A 14,928-nucleotide genomic window follows, 5' to 3' on the forward strand; every position below is an offset into this window, starting at 1 on the left:
TCACGTGTCGTTAACCCGACCCTTCCCACTTCCACCTCCCATGTACGTCATGCCAACGAAGCATCTATCAATTCAACTGTGCCACTTGAAGGACAGATTTGGCATTGACACAGCAGATCTTGTCAGGTGGTCGGAGTGGTCCTCTGCAGGAGCGAACAGGCCAGACCTCACATTGCAAACAAAGCCATGGACGGCGCTACATAGTTCACACAAAAAAACAGATGACTCCTTATTTTACTATCATACAGCCCTGCTGCGCAAGAGCAGGCCGAGGCTCAAAACCATAAACATGTCTCGCACTATGGAGTCCATAGGGTCCTGAAGATATTCCCCAGCTTCTCCCCTGCCTAGTGGTAGATGTGAACAGCGATCCCCCTTGGCGTGTCCTATCCACCCTCTAGCTGGGAACCCCGGCATTCTCAAGAAAGCACTTTTTCATTGCGCGAGCTTCTGACCTGGATTATGGTGTGGTGTTCGTCCAAGCTGTAGCCCTCTGAAATACATCGAGTCCATGTATGATGGCGGCGGTGATGGGTTGGCTCCTTTATACAAGGGCATTAAGTGTACTGGCACGGGCATGACTGCCAATGGTTTTGAGGGCGCCGGTGCTAACTAAAACCCGAACCCCGTAGGCTGAGGCGCAAAGCCGTTGGTCTGTCCGAAAGCCGCTGGAGACGCTCGTCCACCAGCAGCGCCGCCGGGACCAGCCGTGATCATCAGTCGGCCGCCTCCCAGGATCGGGGCTTCGCTCTCGTCCTTTTCTTGTGCCGTCTCCTTGGCCTTGCGGGCCTCGTTGTCAGCCCTGAGTGTCGAAATCTCCTTAGTCTGCTGGCAGAGCATGTTGATCATGTACGGCATGGCGAAGTCATGGAGACCATGGCGCCACGACAGCTCCAACACGAGGTCGGGACGGATGAGGTCATAGCAGGCGTAAAGCATGCCCACGTAGCACTCCTTGCTGCCAATGTCGACAAACTAGGATTATGTTAGTAGCGCCCAGTAAGCAGAGAACAGATTTACTTACGTAGCGAAGGAGCTCCTCAACCACCTCCGACTTGCCAGAAATAGCAGCAGTCTCGATGGCATCCTTGAAGAGCTTGTCTTGTTTCGAGAGAGCAATCGACTTCTCCCATCTCTTCGTCTTACGGTAGATGTTAGCGGCAATTTGACGGAAGAAGACGAGGTCGTGCTTCTCAAGGCGTCCAGCCAGATCCGTGGCATCGTAGTTGTCATAGTTCTCGACCGAGTCTCTCAGAGTCTTGTAGTCCTCCTCTTCGATCAGAAGATCGTTGATGGCATCGTTGACGGTACGCTTGTTTTGGGTTTGCACGTTCAGGAGGAAGGGCTTGATCAACGGCAAGTTGTCCGACTTCTGGAACATCTTCACAACGCGATTGACGTCAATGCGGGGCGTCAAGGCCTGGAGCAGATCAGTGATGAGCGAGGGGTGCTGCTCCAAGTAGAAGTTGATGGCGCGGTAGTAAATTTCCAAGTTGGCAACCTTCACAACAATATCCTTGAATTGCTGGTGCTCCCAAGAGTTCTCGGCACGCTCCATGACCGCCAAAGCCGCATTGTCGAATTCATCGTAATGGTAGTAGCAGAAGACCAACTCCGGCCACAGATTGGCTTCCTCGCAGGCCCTGATGAGCTTGGGGAGGTTCATTCGGCTCCAGAAGAGCTTGATGTGCTCCATAAGTCGTTCGGGGTGGTACCTGGACAGGGCAATGCCAAGTTCTGTGAACATACCCATATGGGCGCGTTCCAGGCCGAGACCCTGCTCAAGCAAGTCGATCAGCTCATCGAAGTAGCCTTCGTATTCGTACTGCTTGACAAGGGTCTGCAGCTGTTCGGCATCAACAATGAGGTTAAGACCACAAATCTTTGCGAGGCGGAACTCCTTCTTGTTAACACAAGCTCCGTGTACCTCGCGCCAGACTCGGATGTTGTTGGCCTTGCGGGCACACTCTACGGCAGCTTGATAGTCCTCAAGGTGGACGAGCGTCGTGGCGAGTTTCGCCCAGTTTGAGATGCTAGTGTAGAATATCTTGGCGGCTTGGTGGAAGCCCTCGTTGGATGCCTTATCACCGGATTCTTCGATGTTGGCAACGTTAGTGCCCCGAAGGAAGTCCTCGAGTTCGCCAAGCTGATCCAGCCGGGCAAAGCAGAAGGCCAAGGCCGTGTCGATGGCAGGCTCTCTCATCGACTTGCGCGCCATGCGCAAGTACTTGACCAAGTCCTCATCTTTGCCGGCATGGGTTCCGACCTCAATGACCTCTTCATAGTTGCGAGGATCACCGGCCTTGATGTACGAGTCGATGGCATCAGTGACCCGCAGACCGTCCAGTTGAGCCTTACCAACCTTGCTCCACACTTCGGGCAAGTCAACGTCTTCGGCAAAGGCGCTGGCACGATCAATGCTGACGACATGCTCGACGAGAACGGCTGCAGCCGCAGTCGGGTTGCCGGCCTTCTTGTAGATTTCAAAGGCCTCTTCGTGAAGGCCGACGTTGATGCAGAGCTGGGCGCATTCCTCGGGATCATAGGCATCGAGACGCTGGATATAATCAGCGACTCTGCCCTTGTCAGCTCGAGCAGCAGTCAGGATAAGGAGGTTCTGCAGGCTTGGGTTGTCATTGAAGGGCGAAGGCTCAAGCATGATCTTCTCCAAGAGCTCAATAAGCTCAGATGGAAGATCAGCCGACAAGAAAGCAGCGACTGCCTCCGAGACCTTGGCCGGATCGGTGCACTCAGGCACAGCAGTAGCCACAACCTGGTCGATCACTGAACGGCGGTGGATGTTGTTTTCACTGAGCACAAACATCCAGAGCTCGCGATCACTTCGCTCGAGCAGGTATCGTGCCTGGGCTCGGTACATTGAGTTCTCGTTGGTGATGTTGACCAACTCCAGATCGTTCTGACCCTTCTGGTAGGCAATGTATGCTAAGTTCGGGTCTCGCTTCTCACAGTACTTGCCTACGCTGAGAGTGTCATATTGGTCGTTCTCCTTCAGGAACTTCTCGGGGTTGTTGTTCGAGTCGATGTAAATCTTCGCGAGAGCATTGTAGACAGCCTGCTGTTGGTTGCCGGCAGCCAGTGTTGCCTCGAGGAACGGAAGCAACAGCTTAAGTCTGTTGCGGCTTTCAACCTCAGACACCAGGGCATCGATGGGAATGGAGGCATGGTCTACAGAGTTCAGAAGACCCTTGATAACTGACTCATCGCAGTCAACATCCAGAAGGCCGCCAATGACCTGCGGCGTCCGGCTAGGGTTAACGCGCTGGACGTATGTCTCGATGGACTGGAACTGTTGGTTCTGGTACAGATACAACACCAAGTCATGAACAAAGTCGAAGCGGTCGCACACGATAATCAAGGGCAACTGCTCGGGCAGGCGAGCCTCCTTGAGGAAGTTCTTGACCTTCTCTGGGTTGTAGTGGTTGCTGTCGCGGCAGATTCTCTCAACCTCGGCAGATTGGCCCATCTTAGTAGCAGCCTCAATGTACTTGAAATGAACATCGGGATCTTCCGACATATTGACGACACTGCCGAGGTAGTAGAACAGGCCCTCGAAGGTCTTGTACTTCTCAAAAAGGTCGATCAAGTGACTGGGGCCCAACAGATCAGAGTACTTCGTTGCAATCTGGACGACAGACTGGAGGTTCTGGCGGATATTGCTCTTCATCATGGCGTCCAAGCAATCGAGGGACTGCTCGACAGACATTTGGCCGAAGAAGGTGACCAGCCAGTCAATGCTGAAGTTCGGTGTGCCAGCAATGTTGACAATGACGCGCTTGACGGCAGCGGGGTCCTCGTAGAGCTCCAAAGCCTTCTGGGAAAGCCCTTGTTGCTCACAGAGTGTGGCGATTCTTGCCTTGTCGAACTGAGTGAACATCTGGTTGCTTAAGATGGCATCTGCGACCTGCGGGGCCTGGGTTAGGTTCATCTCCAGGAGTCTCGTCTGAAGATGTCCCTGGTCGGGTCTGTTATCCTTGAGAACGTCGAGCAAGAAAGCGGTTGCCTGCTGGATCATGTTCTGGGATTGGAAGACATCGACAACGCGCTCAATATCCACAAGCGAACCGCCCTCGTTGTTGACCAGAGAACTGGCGAATTCGGCACCCTTCTCTGAGTTAACGCGGACGATGTGGTTGAGTAGACTGATCCAGTCGGGCTGGTATCCGGTCTGGCTGACATAAGGCAAGATCTTCTCAAACTGGCCTGTCTCGGCGAAAGCGGCAACAACCTTGTGGGGGGCATTGCCCTTTTAGGTACACTGCCAGGGCCATGTTGACATCATGAGGTCTGATCAAATCGCCAAGTTTCTCTGAAAAATCCAGCTTGCCCTCCTTGAGCCACTTCTCGAGGAGATGTTTGCGGCCCTGTTGAAGAACGGGGACAGCGAGTTCCAAAGTCTCAAACTCGTTGAGAGGGGTTGTCTTGTCTAGCAGCATTCCAAAGTACTGGAGAATATAGGACATCTTTCCAGGTTCCTGGGGGAGATTCTTGAATCGGTTGATGGTGTCGGGTGTGCGAAGGAAGCCCCGTGGTGAGTTGGCGGCAACCTTGGCGGCACCAGCATAATCGCCCCTTTGAAACAACGAGTCGAATTGCTGACCATAAAGTTGATCAGCGCCAGGAAGACCAGCTCTAGAGGCCATCTTGATTGCCATCTCGGTATTGGCGGGATTTTGCAACAGATACTGGACCATGTTGTTCTCGTCGACGGCAACCGCAAGAACCTGGCCCTTGCGGTTGATGCCAACAATACCGGCAGATTCAGAGTCGGAGCAAGTGGTGAATATGGTCTCGCTCGAAATGCGGTTCATGAAGATGGTAGCGCCCGTCTCGAGATCGTACAAGTGGATGAAACCATACTTGGTGACCATGTAAATAACACCATACTTCTGAGAGACTTGCATCGCAACAGGGAAGTCGTTTGTCGCCTCGGGCGGGAAGTAAATGTCGACAGCTTTCTTCTGGAAGGCAGGGTTCGCATCGGGCTTGTCGATTTCGACGATGTGGAGCTTGGCACCCGTTGCAGTTCGCACAGCAAAGGTGAACACCTTGGTATCCGCAGGTGCACCCTCCATTCGGACAGTGCCGAAGCTGGCGGCATGGCCCTCAATGGCCTGGCTAATGCCTCTATCCTTGGAGTACAGCTGGAGGCTGCCGACGACGCGGCCTTGCTGCTGGGAGATACCAACAACTGCCATCCATTTTCCGTCGCTGTTGATCCGGTAGTTGATGATTTGGCATCCCTAGGAATCAGTTAGTACATAACCCTGGTCAATGATCAGTTGGAAATAGTGCGCATACATTCATATTGGCGTTTCGCTTGAAGACCTCGACAGGCGCTGCTTGGGTCGCGTCGTTGATATCCCAGTGGAAGACAGCTGTATCTGTTACCAAGCCGAGCGTGGACTCGCTGATCCATTTCCAGAAGACGACATCTTCGTTCATAGTGGCCGACTTCAGCTTTTGCTTCTTCTCAAGGTCGAAGATCTGCAGCGTTCTTGACTGCGCACGCAAGGCGATAATCTGCTTGGTCCAGTGCATGATGGCACTGTCGGCCTTAATAGGACGTCGGGTGACATTGTTGCCCTGCTTCAGATCGACGATGACGACCTCGGGCTGTGCGGCTTCATTCTTCTTCTCTCGTATGCAGATAAAGTAGTCGGACTCTAATGTCTGTCGTCGGGCAGTGTTAGCAAGGAAGCTGCCGACCAAAGACCAATGGGCCACGTACGCAAGAATTGAAGCTTATGCTGTTGGTGTCGACACCGACTGTGTTGAGCATCAACAGCTCTGTGAACTTAATGGGAAGAGGCGCCATGGTTGCTGTTCACATGGAAAGCTGCTGCGTTGGATCGAATTGTTGGCGATCGCAATGGGATCTGAGGACAGTTGGACGAGGTGGCAAGCTCGATGGGCAACTTCTGGGTAGTGTTTTCGAGGTAGTAGGAATCGCGTTCCGCTGGGGGAAGAAAGGATCGAATTAGGCGCAGGAAAAGGTAAAGAGAACCTCCAGGGACCGTGGTGATTATTTAGGGTACGAGAGTGTAGATCCAAGTCTACATCAAGATCAAGGCAAGGCAAAGAAAGATCGTGAGAAGCACGCGCTCTAGAACCTCAGGGAAAACAATCACTGAGATGCGAGGCCCGGCAATCGCGATGAGAGTGTTGTACAATGCCTGATGAAGGGCGAAGGTAGAGCGGTATTTGGTTGATTGTGCGGGGGAGGGGAGGAGGGAGGACGGGGAAAATAGAAGGAGATGTGTTGATGTGGGAATACACGTAGGCAAACGAAGGGTGCGATCCTTTTTCCCAGATCAAATGGATTTGATGTTCTTTCCTCCAGTTCGGTTTAGGAGAGAGGCATTACGCTTACCTGTTCGCAAGGGCCTCAATCAAGCAGCCAGCCTGCCTGCCTGCCCAGCTGCGCAGCAGCAAAACAGCTTAGCCAAGCTCAATTGGATGCTTGGGTGAGCTTTTGTGGGCCGCCCACTGCTGCAGTGGCGCCCGGGCCAACCACAGGTCCCACCAGGTGCAAGTTGCTGGAGGCTTGCGTTGCCTGGTTGCATAGGGGCCGTAGTGCGTAGTTCTGGCCGTAGCTCCCCTATGTGATTAATCATCGCCTGCTATTGGATTGGGTCAATGCAGGGACGTTTCGATCAAGTTTGGGCGCCATCTACGAAATGTTTGAGAATGTGAATATTGAAAAGTTTCTGTCCACAGGAAATGAGGCAATCATGTTGATGCATGTTTATAGATGGGTTTGTCGTCTTGTGTAGGGGGCAAATTCAAACTTTGCGTTCCCAATTCACATCTCTCGGCTACGCTACTGGTATGGGTTGCTGTAGTGCTACATAGATAGTTCACGGGGTAAACACCATGCCGACTAGTAATTGCCATCATCCTCCTCGGCCAGCATTGCCGCATAGTCGTCAGCGGTAGCAAATGTCGGGAGGCTTCTGAGCACCTTCTTCCTCTTGGTGCGCTCAGACAGCGGCTTCTTTTCATCCTCCTTCTCGTCTGCGACAACTGCGCCGCCTTCGTCGTCATCCTCATCGCTGAAGCCAAGCGAGGACACATCCGAGAAGTCCGGTGCGCTGCCCTCAGACATTCCGTCCACATCCATCTCCTCTTCAGCATCACCTCCGGCTTCATCGCCAGAACCGTCAAGACTCATCAAGTCCGCGAAATCGGATCCTACGTCACTCTCATCGTCGCCCTCCACCTCGGGTCGCGATGCCGTGAGCGCGTTCCAGATCTCGTCTTCATCGCCAGACTCGTCACCCTCGGCGCCGTCCTCGGCACTTGCCTTGGCCTTCTTGACACGCTCGGCTTGGGCTGGCTTGCCGATCTGGTTGAAATATTCGTGGAAGAACACATCCTCAACCGCAACATCGCCGGCCTTCTTGTTCCAGAAGGCTGCCGAGTTCAGTGGTGCACCAGTCTTGGCGGATGACTTGCTGGAAAGCAAGATCGGACCTTGTCCCGTGGCGGCCACAGGCTGCATGAGAGAGTTGCCCTTCATACCATCCGAAGCCTTCGGGTTACGGTACACGAATTTGTCGAGGAAATGAATTAGCGTATGGTTGGCCAAATCAGGTTTCTGGGCTGGCTTTAGGCCATTCAGAAGACTCTTGGCATAAACATCAACAGATGGATGGTAATGATTCAAGAAAGGAATCAGTTCCCAAAGACAGCTGAGATGAGCGTTGCTGTATTCCGGGTTTCGTTTACGCCCGTCGTAAGCATCCTTCGGACGTGCGGAATCGGCGATCAATCCATCAGTAACCGCGTCGTCTTCTGGCGACGCGTCAGGGACATCGTCGTGCTCTTCTGGGTCCGCAAGCAGAGTCTTCAGGCCAGGGAAGGCCCCGTAAAGCTCCATAGTCAGGTACAGAATCCCGCAGACGAAAGAGGGTTGCTGTAGGTGTAATATTTGAAGCATTCTCTTGACGAAGGCCTTCACGCGGCGCACATCCACATCCGCCTTGAGACTGCGGTACAGCAGATTAAGATAGAGTGCCTGCTTCGAAGACGTTGCAAGGCGGTGGTCCAGGAGCGATTCATACAGAGTGCGGTAAAATCTCTCCGTAGCAAGGTGCTTAGTAGCCACAAGCTGTTGGATGAGCATCAAAGCCTGAATGCTAGTGTTGAAATTGGAGGAGTGGGTAATCTTGAACAGTGTGTCGAGATGCGATTCAAGGCTGGAATCGGTTAGCGGTGTGGATTGGTACTCAGTCAGGATAAACTTACGTGGAGGAGTCTGTTTCTGAGAAGGGTACTGCGCGGTTGATGCCGGTCAAGATGGCGGAAACGAGCTTCTCAGCTGCCTCTCGCTCACCTTGTCCCACATTGGCATCTTTGTCGGATTCCTTAGGTGGCCCGGAAGACCGCCTCTGCTTCTTCTTCTTCTTTTCAATTTTCGACGTAGCCGAAAAGTCAACGTCGGCGAGCGCTCCAGTCTTTAGTAGAGAAACGAACATGCCAAAGTAGATCTTGAGAAGCGAATCGGCGATTTGAGGTTCCTTGCTGCTGAGGATGGTCTGGTTTAGGGTGTTGACTGCATAGTATTTGGCGCGAACGCTTTGGCCGGGTTTGAAGATGATCTCCTGTTCCACGGATCGAATCACCACGGCCTTCATGCCGGGGTGAAGGTTGACCAGCTGCAGAAGCAGATACGACGCTCTTGAAGCTATCTTTCTCTCGCGATCTCCGAGTTTATTCACTAATAGCCTGAGCAGATTGGCCTCTTGCTCCGGCTTTTCCTTCAGAAGAGCGTATACCATGTCAATTGATCTGACACGGGAGTATTCAACCTCATCGTCGCACCAGGTCTCGAGGGTTTGGATAACCTTGAAGTAGGCGTCCTTCAGCCAGTCCTCGAACGCCCAGTAGACCAAATGCTCTTTGTTGATTTTTCCAGGCAAGGATTGATTTGAGGACCAGGTTTTGGTATTGAATTTCTGCAGAGTACCGATTAGACCTGTTTGAGATGTAAACGGGCGTAAACGGCGATTTGGTGGTAAGATATTGCCAGGGCCGAGTAGATCAACAAGGGCTGCTGCTGCTGCCAGAGCTTGCCCACGGCTGCGCTTGGCAGCAAGACCCATTAGGTTCTCCAGAAGTTTGATGCTGTGAACGGGCGACTCTTGAATGGCCAGAGTCAATGCGGACGTCTTATCAGAAACGGTACCGGAGGACATGATAGTAGACATGAATTTATGCGACGATGTCGCGGATAGGGTTTTGCTGTAGGCGGCTATGTCTTCATCCAGAAGCGAAGTTGCATAAGTCTTAAGGCTGTTGAGGGCGGAAAGGAACGGGGCGACGTTGTCTGATTTGGGCTCGGGCAGTTCCCTCAGCTCTGTAGCGTGCCAATCGGCTCTAGCTTCGAAGATCTGTGAAATGTATAAGGTCAGAGGGAAGTCCTTGCAGCTGCAATTAAATACGGTAAGGCTTACTAACCGTTTTCCGCTTTGCCTTCAGTGCCAGCTCGCCCTTGCTCTTTGGCTCTTCCTCCTCCGGCTCGGATGCTTCTTCCGCCTCCTCCTCTTCTTCTTCTTGGGGGCTTCCTCCTCATCCTCCTCCTCCTCCTCCTCGACAGCCTCCTCGGGCTGGACCTTCTCAAACCCAAGTCCTGAAGCGAACTTGGCCAACTCAGCTTGGAGGTCCTTGTCTCCACCCTTTTGGTCGCCGTAGGTCTCGTCTTCGGAGTCGACGTCTCCAACGAGCTCCAAGTCCTTCTCGTCTCCACCTAGAGCCATGATCTCGTCCAGGAGGGCATTGGGGCCCTGTCCCCTTTTCGGGGTTGGTGGCTTGTCATTCTGGTCACTTTTCTTCGGTTTGTTTTGATTTCCCGGTGGCTTTGACGAGTGGTCCTTTCTGTCCTTCTTGTTGCTCGCCTGTTCGGTCTTCTCTTCTTGCCGTTTTCTCTTCAGATTCGCTGGCGACTGCGCAGGTTCAGACGGCTTTGGCTTGTCCTGCGACTTTGGCTTACCCGCGGGCTTTGCTTTGTCCGCAGGCTTTGGCTTGTCTGATGACTTCGGCTTGTCTGCCGCCTTTGGCTTGCCGGCCGCCTTTGGACTATCCGTCGACTTTGGCTTGATTCCAGCCTTCTGCTCCGAAAGTTTCTTGTCGATCTTGGCAGTTAAGCTCGAGAGCGCCGCATCCGTGAAGGCGGACATTGTGCTTCTGTGTAAGACTGTCCAATCTGAAACAACGGTAGGTGTTCCCAGGGCCAATGTATGGAAACAGAGGCAATTGATCGCTGGGAAAACAACAAGAGTCGGGTCCTTGTTGAAATTCTGGAATTGGGACACTCGGGACTTGGACAGTTATCCCAGGGTCGAGCGAGGTACTGCCAAAAGAATTTAGAAAAATTATTGCGGGGCAATGCAAGGCTGGCGATAGTGGGAGGATTCGAATGGGCGATAAGCATGGCCAATCACGCATGTTGCGCAAAGTTGGAGGGCTCCGCCCCGTATCCACTAGCAATGCAAGGCTGTGAGTGAGTGCAGCTATGGTTCTCATTTTCCGGACGAGGGCTCATGTCTGGGTCGAGGGACTCTTGGGTGAACTAAGGGATAATTTGAACACATCTTATATGATGTTCCAAAGACGGTCACCTCAGGCGGCAGCTTTGGCCAGAGTCTCCCTACAAGACACATGGCAGCCCTGCTCCTTCCGGAGCAGCATTTCCAAAGCCAGCACGCTGGCTCACCAGAGAGCATGCTTGTCCAAAACATGGCTGCCCACAGCCGGCCTTGCAAAAAATGAGGATGAGGATGGCCATTCGAAGCTGGTCCGGGCTGGCTATTTGCGGCAATCCCATGCCGGCGTCTTCCACATGCTCCCACTCGGCCAGAGAGTGCAGGACAAGCTCGAGGACTTGATCGATAAGCACATGCTCTCGGTTGGTGCCTCCAAACTGTCTCTCTCGTCCCTTTCCTCCGAGTCCCTATGGAAGACGACAAAGCGGCTGGAAGCATATGGCCCAGAGCTGTTCCGTCTTACCGACAGGAAAGACACAGCGTTGCTGCTAGCCCCCCACTCACGAGGAAGAAGTCACAAATCTTGTCTCAAAACTCGTTACGTCTTATAAGAGTCTTCCGCTCCGCTTGTACCAGATCGGACGTAAATACCGCGACGAGTTACGGCCTCGTCAAGGGGTTCTCCGTTCAAGAGAATTCCTCATGAAGGACCTCTACACGTTCGATGCTACTGTCGATGCAGCCCTGCAGTCTTACGAAGAAGTTCGAGCTGCGTACTCTCGACTCTTTGACGAGCTCAAGATCCCATATTTGGTGGCTGAGGCAAGCTCCGGGGATATAGGGGGTGATTTGAGCCATGAATACCACCTGCCCTCATCCATGGGCGAAGACATGGTGATAAGCTGCAACAGCTGCTCGTACGTGGCCAACGAAGAGCTGGCTGTCACCAAACCTCCTTCGCAAGAACAGAGCTTCGATGAAGCGCGGGTGTGGCGCGGCGTATCCAAAGACCGCTCCACCCTGATCAATGTCTGGTATCCTGACTTGCCTGGGCTGTCTTTGTCCGACGTCAACACTCATGCAATCAAATCAGTCGTGCCAGAGCTCGACTCTAGTATAATGGACTCGATACCCTTCTGGGCCAAAGGGTCGACGCCAGACCCCGAATCGCCCAAGGTGCTGAAACTCATCAACGTCGTTGACAGGAGAATAAGTCCATCTATCAACGAAGCCATAGAACGGGGCAAACAACTGCAATTACTCCCCGCAAGTTCCAATATCGATCTCTTGTCCATCAAGAACGAGTCCGTAACCAAAAGCGATGATGGCCAGCCTATCAATACCCTTCGTATCCGCGATGGCGACAAGTGCGCCCACTGCGAGTCGGGTGAGCTGAGGGTACAAAAAGCCGTAGAGCTAGGCCACACCTTCCATCTCGGTACCCGTTATTCGAAGCCCCTCGGAGCAAAAGTAAGGCTGCGAGAGAACACCATGGCCCCCATGCAGATGGGCTGCCACGGCATCGGCGTCTCGCGAATTATCGGAGCAGTGGCCAACCACTTGGCCGATGAAAAGGGTCTTAACTGGCCGCGCGCGATCGCACCCTACGAGGTCGTCATCATCATTGCCGACCGTGACGTCCAGGATGAAGATGCGAACCAAGTCTACGACCGACTCGTCGGTGAACGGAAAGAGGTCGACGCAGTCCTCGATGACAGACCAGAGTCTTTCCCCTGGAAGATGAAGGATGCAGAAACGGTGGGCCACCCGGTCATCGTCTTGCTCGGCCGAAGGTGGCTACCAGACAAGATGTGCGAAGTTCAGTGCAGGAGGCTGAAGATGAAGGAGGATGTGGCGTTCGACGAACTGCCCGGGTATATCAACAATCTGCTATCGCAACTCTAGTGGCCCTGTTATGTATCTTGTCATGTTATATACCTTGCCCACCTCCAGTATTCGCAAGTCCTTGTCAGCGAACTTTTGAGATCACTTGATCACAGCCTATGCCTGTTTAGAACAGCACTACCCACCCAATCATTGTTTTGGCCCAAAAAGACAACAAGCAACTATATTGTCACACATGACGACGGCGAGCCCATTGCGTAAGATACTCTCGACCAGCCAAGCGATAGGTATCCTCTTCCACGCATGACCCGCCCTGCCCCTGCGTCTGTAAAACCAGATTCAATCCCTTGTCTCCGTCTCCATATCGAGGCCATCCGGGCAAGCCCTTACCGTTGGGGTTCCCGTGATACGCAAACCGGATCCAGTGGTCTTGCATCTGCTCGCTAAGGGCCTTGTACTCAGGCCAAGGCCCGACGTACGTGGGGTTTCCGAACACGAAGGCGACCTCGGTGTAGTGTGCTACCCCTCTGGAGGCCGGCACCAAGCTTCCCCCTCCGCCTGTGGCTGATCCATTGCCGCCCACATACCCCCGTGTGTTGAAGCGGTAGATGTAGGTCTCGGGCGAGTGCCGCGCGTAGTGCCGGGCATCGTCGAGCCGCGGCGCGTGGTAAAATACATCGCCCACGATCGCCGCGGCTCGCTTGTACTGCCAGCCGCCCACGTCAGCGAAGCGCTCGGCGCCCGTGCCGAGTGGGATGCCTTGGGCCGGGTCATCTGGGTAGAGCTCCATGATGCGCGTGACGGCGGAGGCTGGGAAGCCGAAGCCCGCGCCGTGCTCCAGGTAGTCACGCAGGTCGGCGTCGGTGTTGATGGGCCCCTGCGGCGCGTTATCTGTGCCTTCGTCTGAGTTGGTACCGTAGAGATGCGGGACGTGGGCGAAGCGGCCGGAGTGGAGGAGCTCAGTTGGGTAATTGGGTATGATGTCTCCGTCCTATCATCCCATCCGGGAGTCAACATAATTTCCAGGATATTGGGATTTCTCGCTGGTAATAAGGGGAAACATCAAGAGGCGCTTTCTGGATTCACATATCCGACACATATCCGACTTACCACTGTTGGATAGAAACCAGGCCCATCCACTTTCGATGATGCCATAAAAGGATAGAGGGTATTGTAGTCGACGGTCCGCAAACAAGCAAGAGTATCAGGAACCTCACTACAGTTGACTTGGCTCACGATCTTATCGTAGATGGGCTGGTACCAATCAGAACCATTATACCAAGCCTGGCAACATGATTAGCAATAGGATATGTGGTAAAATGCTCGCCACTCACTGTTGCTGCAGAACCGCTTTCCTGTATTGATCGGTGGAATAAGCCATCCGTCCGTCCTCCATATGTCATCAATAGTTGACCCTGTACTCGCGTCAGCAGATCAATTCCTGGCCTCATCCCTAGAGTGTCGACTATACCACAGCAAAAGAACCCGACGACTCTCCCCAGATTGTGACGTTGTCGGTATCACCGCCAAATGCTTTCGCATTTTCTTGGATCCAAGCAAGTGCCTTGCGCATGTCTCGTAGCGATAGGTTAGTTTGGCCAGTACCCTGTATTTCACGGGAATACATCGACCCCCACCCCCTTTCTGTAGTTGATACTGGCACCAATGATTGGCATGCCAATTTTGACTGATTTCTGGACCAGAAACGTCAGGTTGTAAGTAGGCAGGCCAGTGGTCCCAACTTGGTAGCTGTGGGCAGTAGAGGGTTCATATCAGCCGGTGCATGTTCACCCAGGCCACGCCTGATCGAAACACCATATTGCACGTACCTCCCACCATGTATCCAAACCATGATAGGCGTTCTATAGCTTTCATCAATCCCGGCTGGCCGCACGATGTTGATACTCAAGCAGTCCTCGCCCATGCCATAAGTACCGTCGGAGCCAAGATTCTCATCTGGGCATGCATGCCCATACTGTTTCGCCGGACGAATCTCATCCCAGGTCTCATTCAGGGATTGAGGTATACGGAACCTATTAGGCCCGCCCGTGTCCTGGGCGTACGGAATGCCCAGAAATATCTCTTGCTGGAATTCGGACAGGTAGATTCCTTCGTAAGTCCCATTCGATATGGTCACTCTCGGTGCTGCCCAAGCTACATGAGGCAGCCAAAGTAGGAAGTAGGCAAACAGGCTCTTCATGATGTAACGGGGAAATGACCAACGGATTTGCCCTCTAGGGATACCAGTTGAGAATTCCAATAGCTGGCGGTTGCAAAACAGCAGCGTTTGCAAGAGCGAATATATAAAAGAGGAGTACCACCCAGAGGACATGATCAAGATGCCGCGTTCGGATTCGACTTTACGTGGTAGATGCAACGTAAAAGAGGCTAGCTTTCTGTAATCATACCTTGAGACACCCCTTCTCTATCTTGCTTCTTGCAGCTCTAGCGGCATCGGCGCTCCAATGCCAAGAGTTGTATACCCCTCTGGAGTGAATAGATCGGAGGGCCCCGGACAACCAGGCATGCAACTTTCACCAGATTCGTGCCTGTACTCTTTTTCCTCTATGAAAGAACA

The 14,928-nt window shown here is 53.2% G+C and overlaps 4 protein-coding genes across 4 annotated transcripts; 1 reads left to right on the forward strand and 3 right to left on the reverse strand.

Moving 5' to 3' along the window:
- Positions 1–612: 612 nt before the first annotated feature.
- PG998_001768 (Clathrin heavy chain) lies at positions 613–5,902 on the reverse strand (the record flags this gene model as incomplete). Its single annotated transcript, XM_066868586.1, is given in 5 exon segments — positions 613–975; positions 1,025–4,264; positions 4,278–5,261; positions 5,320–5,691; positions 5,750–5,902. 5 exon segments carry the CDS (start codon positions 5,834–5,836, stop codon positions 613–615), a joined length of 5,046 nt encoding a protein of 1,681 aa, XP_066737001.1. The 5' UTR covers positions 5,837–5,902.
- Positions 5,903–6,901: 999 nt separating this feature from the next.
- PG998_001769 (ribosome biogenesis protein MAK21) lies at positions 6,902–10,199 on the reverse strand (the record flags this gene model as incomplete). The annotated part of the gene is made up of 3 exons (XM_066868587.1): positions 6,902–8,219; positions 8,269–9,413; positions 9,513–10,199. 3 exons carry the CDS (start codon positions 10,197–10,199, stop codon positions 6,902–6,904), a joined length of 3,150 nt encoding a protein of 1,049 aa, XP_066737002.1.
- A 335-nt stretch (positions 10,200–10,534) lies between these two features.
- On the forward strand, positions 10,535–12,410 carry PG998_001770 (uncharacterized protein; the record flags this gene model as incomplete). Its single annotated transcript, XM_066868588.1, has 2 exons — positions 10,535–11,046; positions 11,120–12,410. The coding sequence occupies 2 exons, from the start codon at positions 10,535–10,537 to the stop codon at positions 12,408–12,410; spliced, it is 1,803 nt and encodes a 600-aa protein (XP_066737003.1).
- A 169-nt stretch (positions 12,411–12,579) lies between these two features.
- On the reverse strand, positions 12,580–14,682 carry PG998_001771 (alpha/beta-hydrolase; the record flags this gene model as incomplete). The annotated part of the gene is made up of 6 exons (XM_066868589.1): positions 12,580–13,341; positions 13,461–13,634; positions 13,685–13,765; positions 13,822–13,914; positions 13,988–14,099; positions 14,180–14,682. 6 exons carry the CDS (start codon positions 14,680–14,682, stop codon positions 12,580–12,582), a joined length of 1,725 nt encoding a protein of 574 aa, XP_066737004.1.
- Positions 14,683–14,928: the final 246 nt, after the last annotated feature.

This window comes from Apiospora kogelbergensis (assembly GCF_038363985.1).
Source record: "Apiospora kogelbergensis strain CBS 113332 chromosome Unknown utg000001l_segment0_segment0, whole genome shotgun sequence".
Lineage (NCBI taxonomy): Eukaryota > Fungi > Ascomycota > Sordariomycetes > Amphisphaeriales > Apiosporaceae > Apiospora > Apiospora kogelbergensis.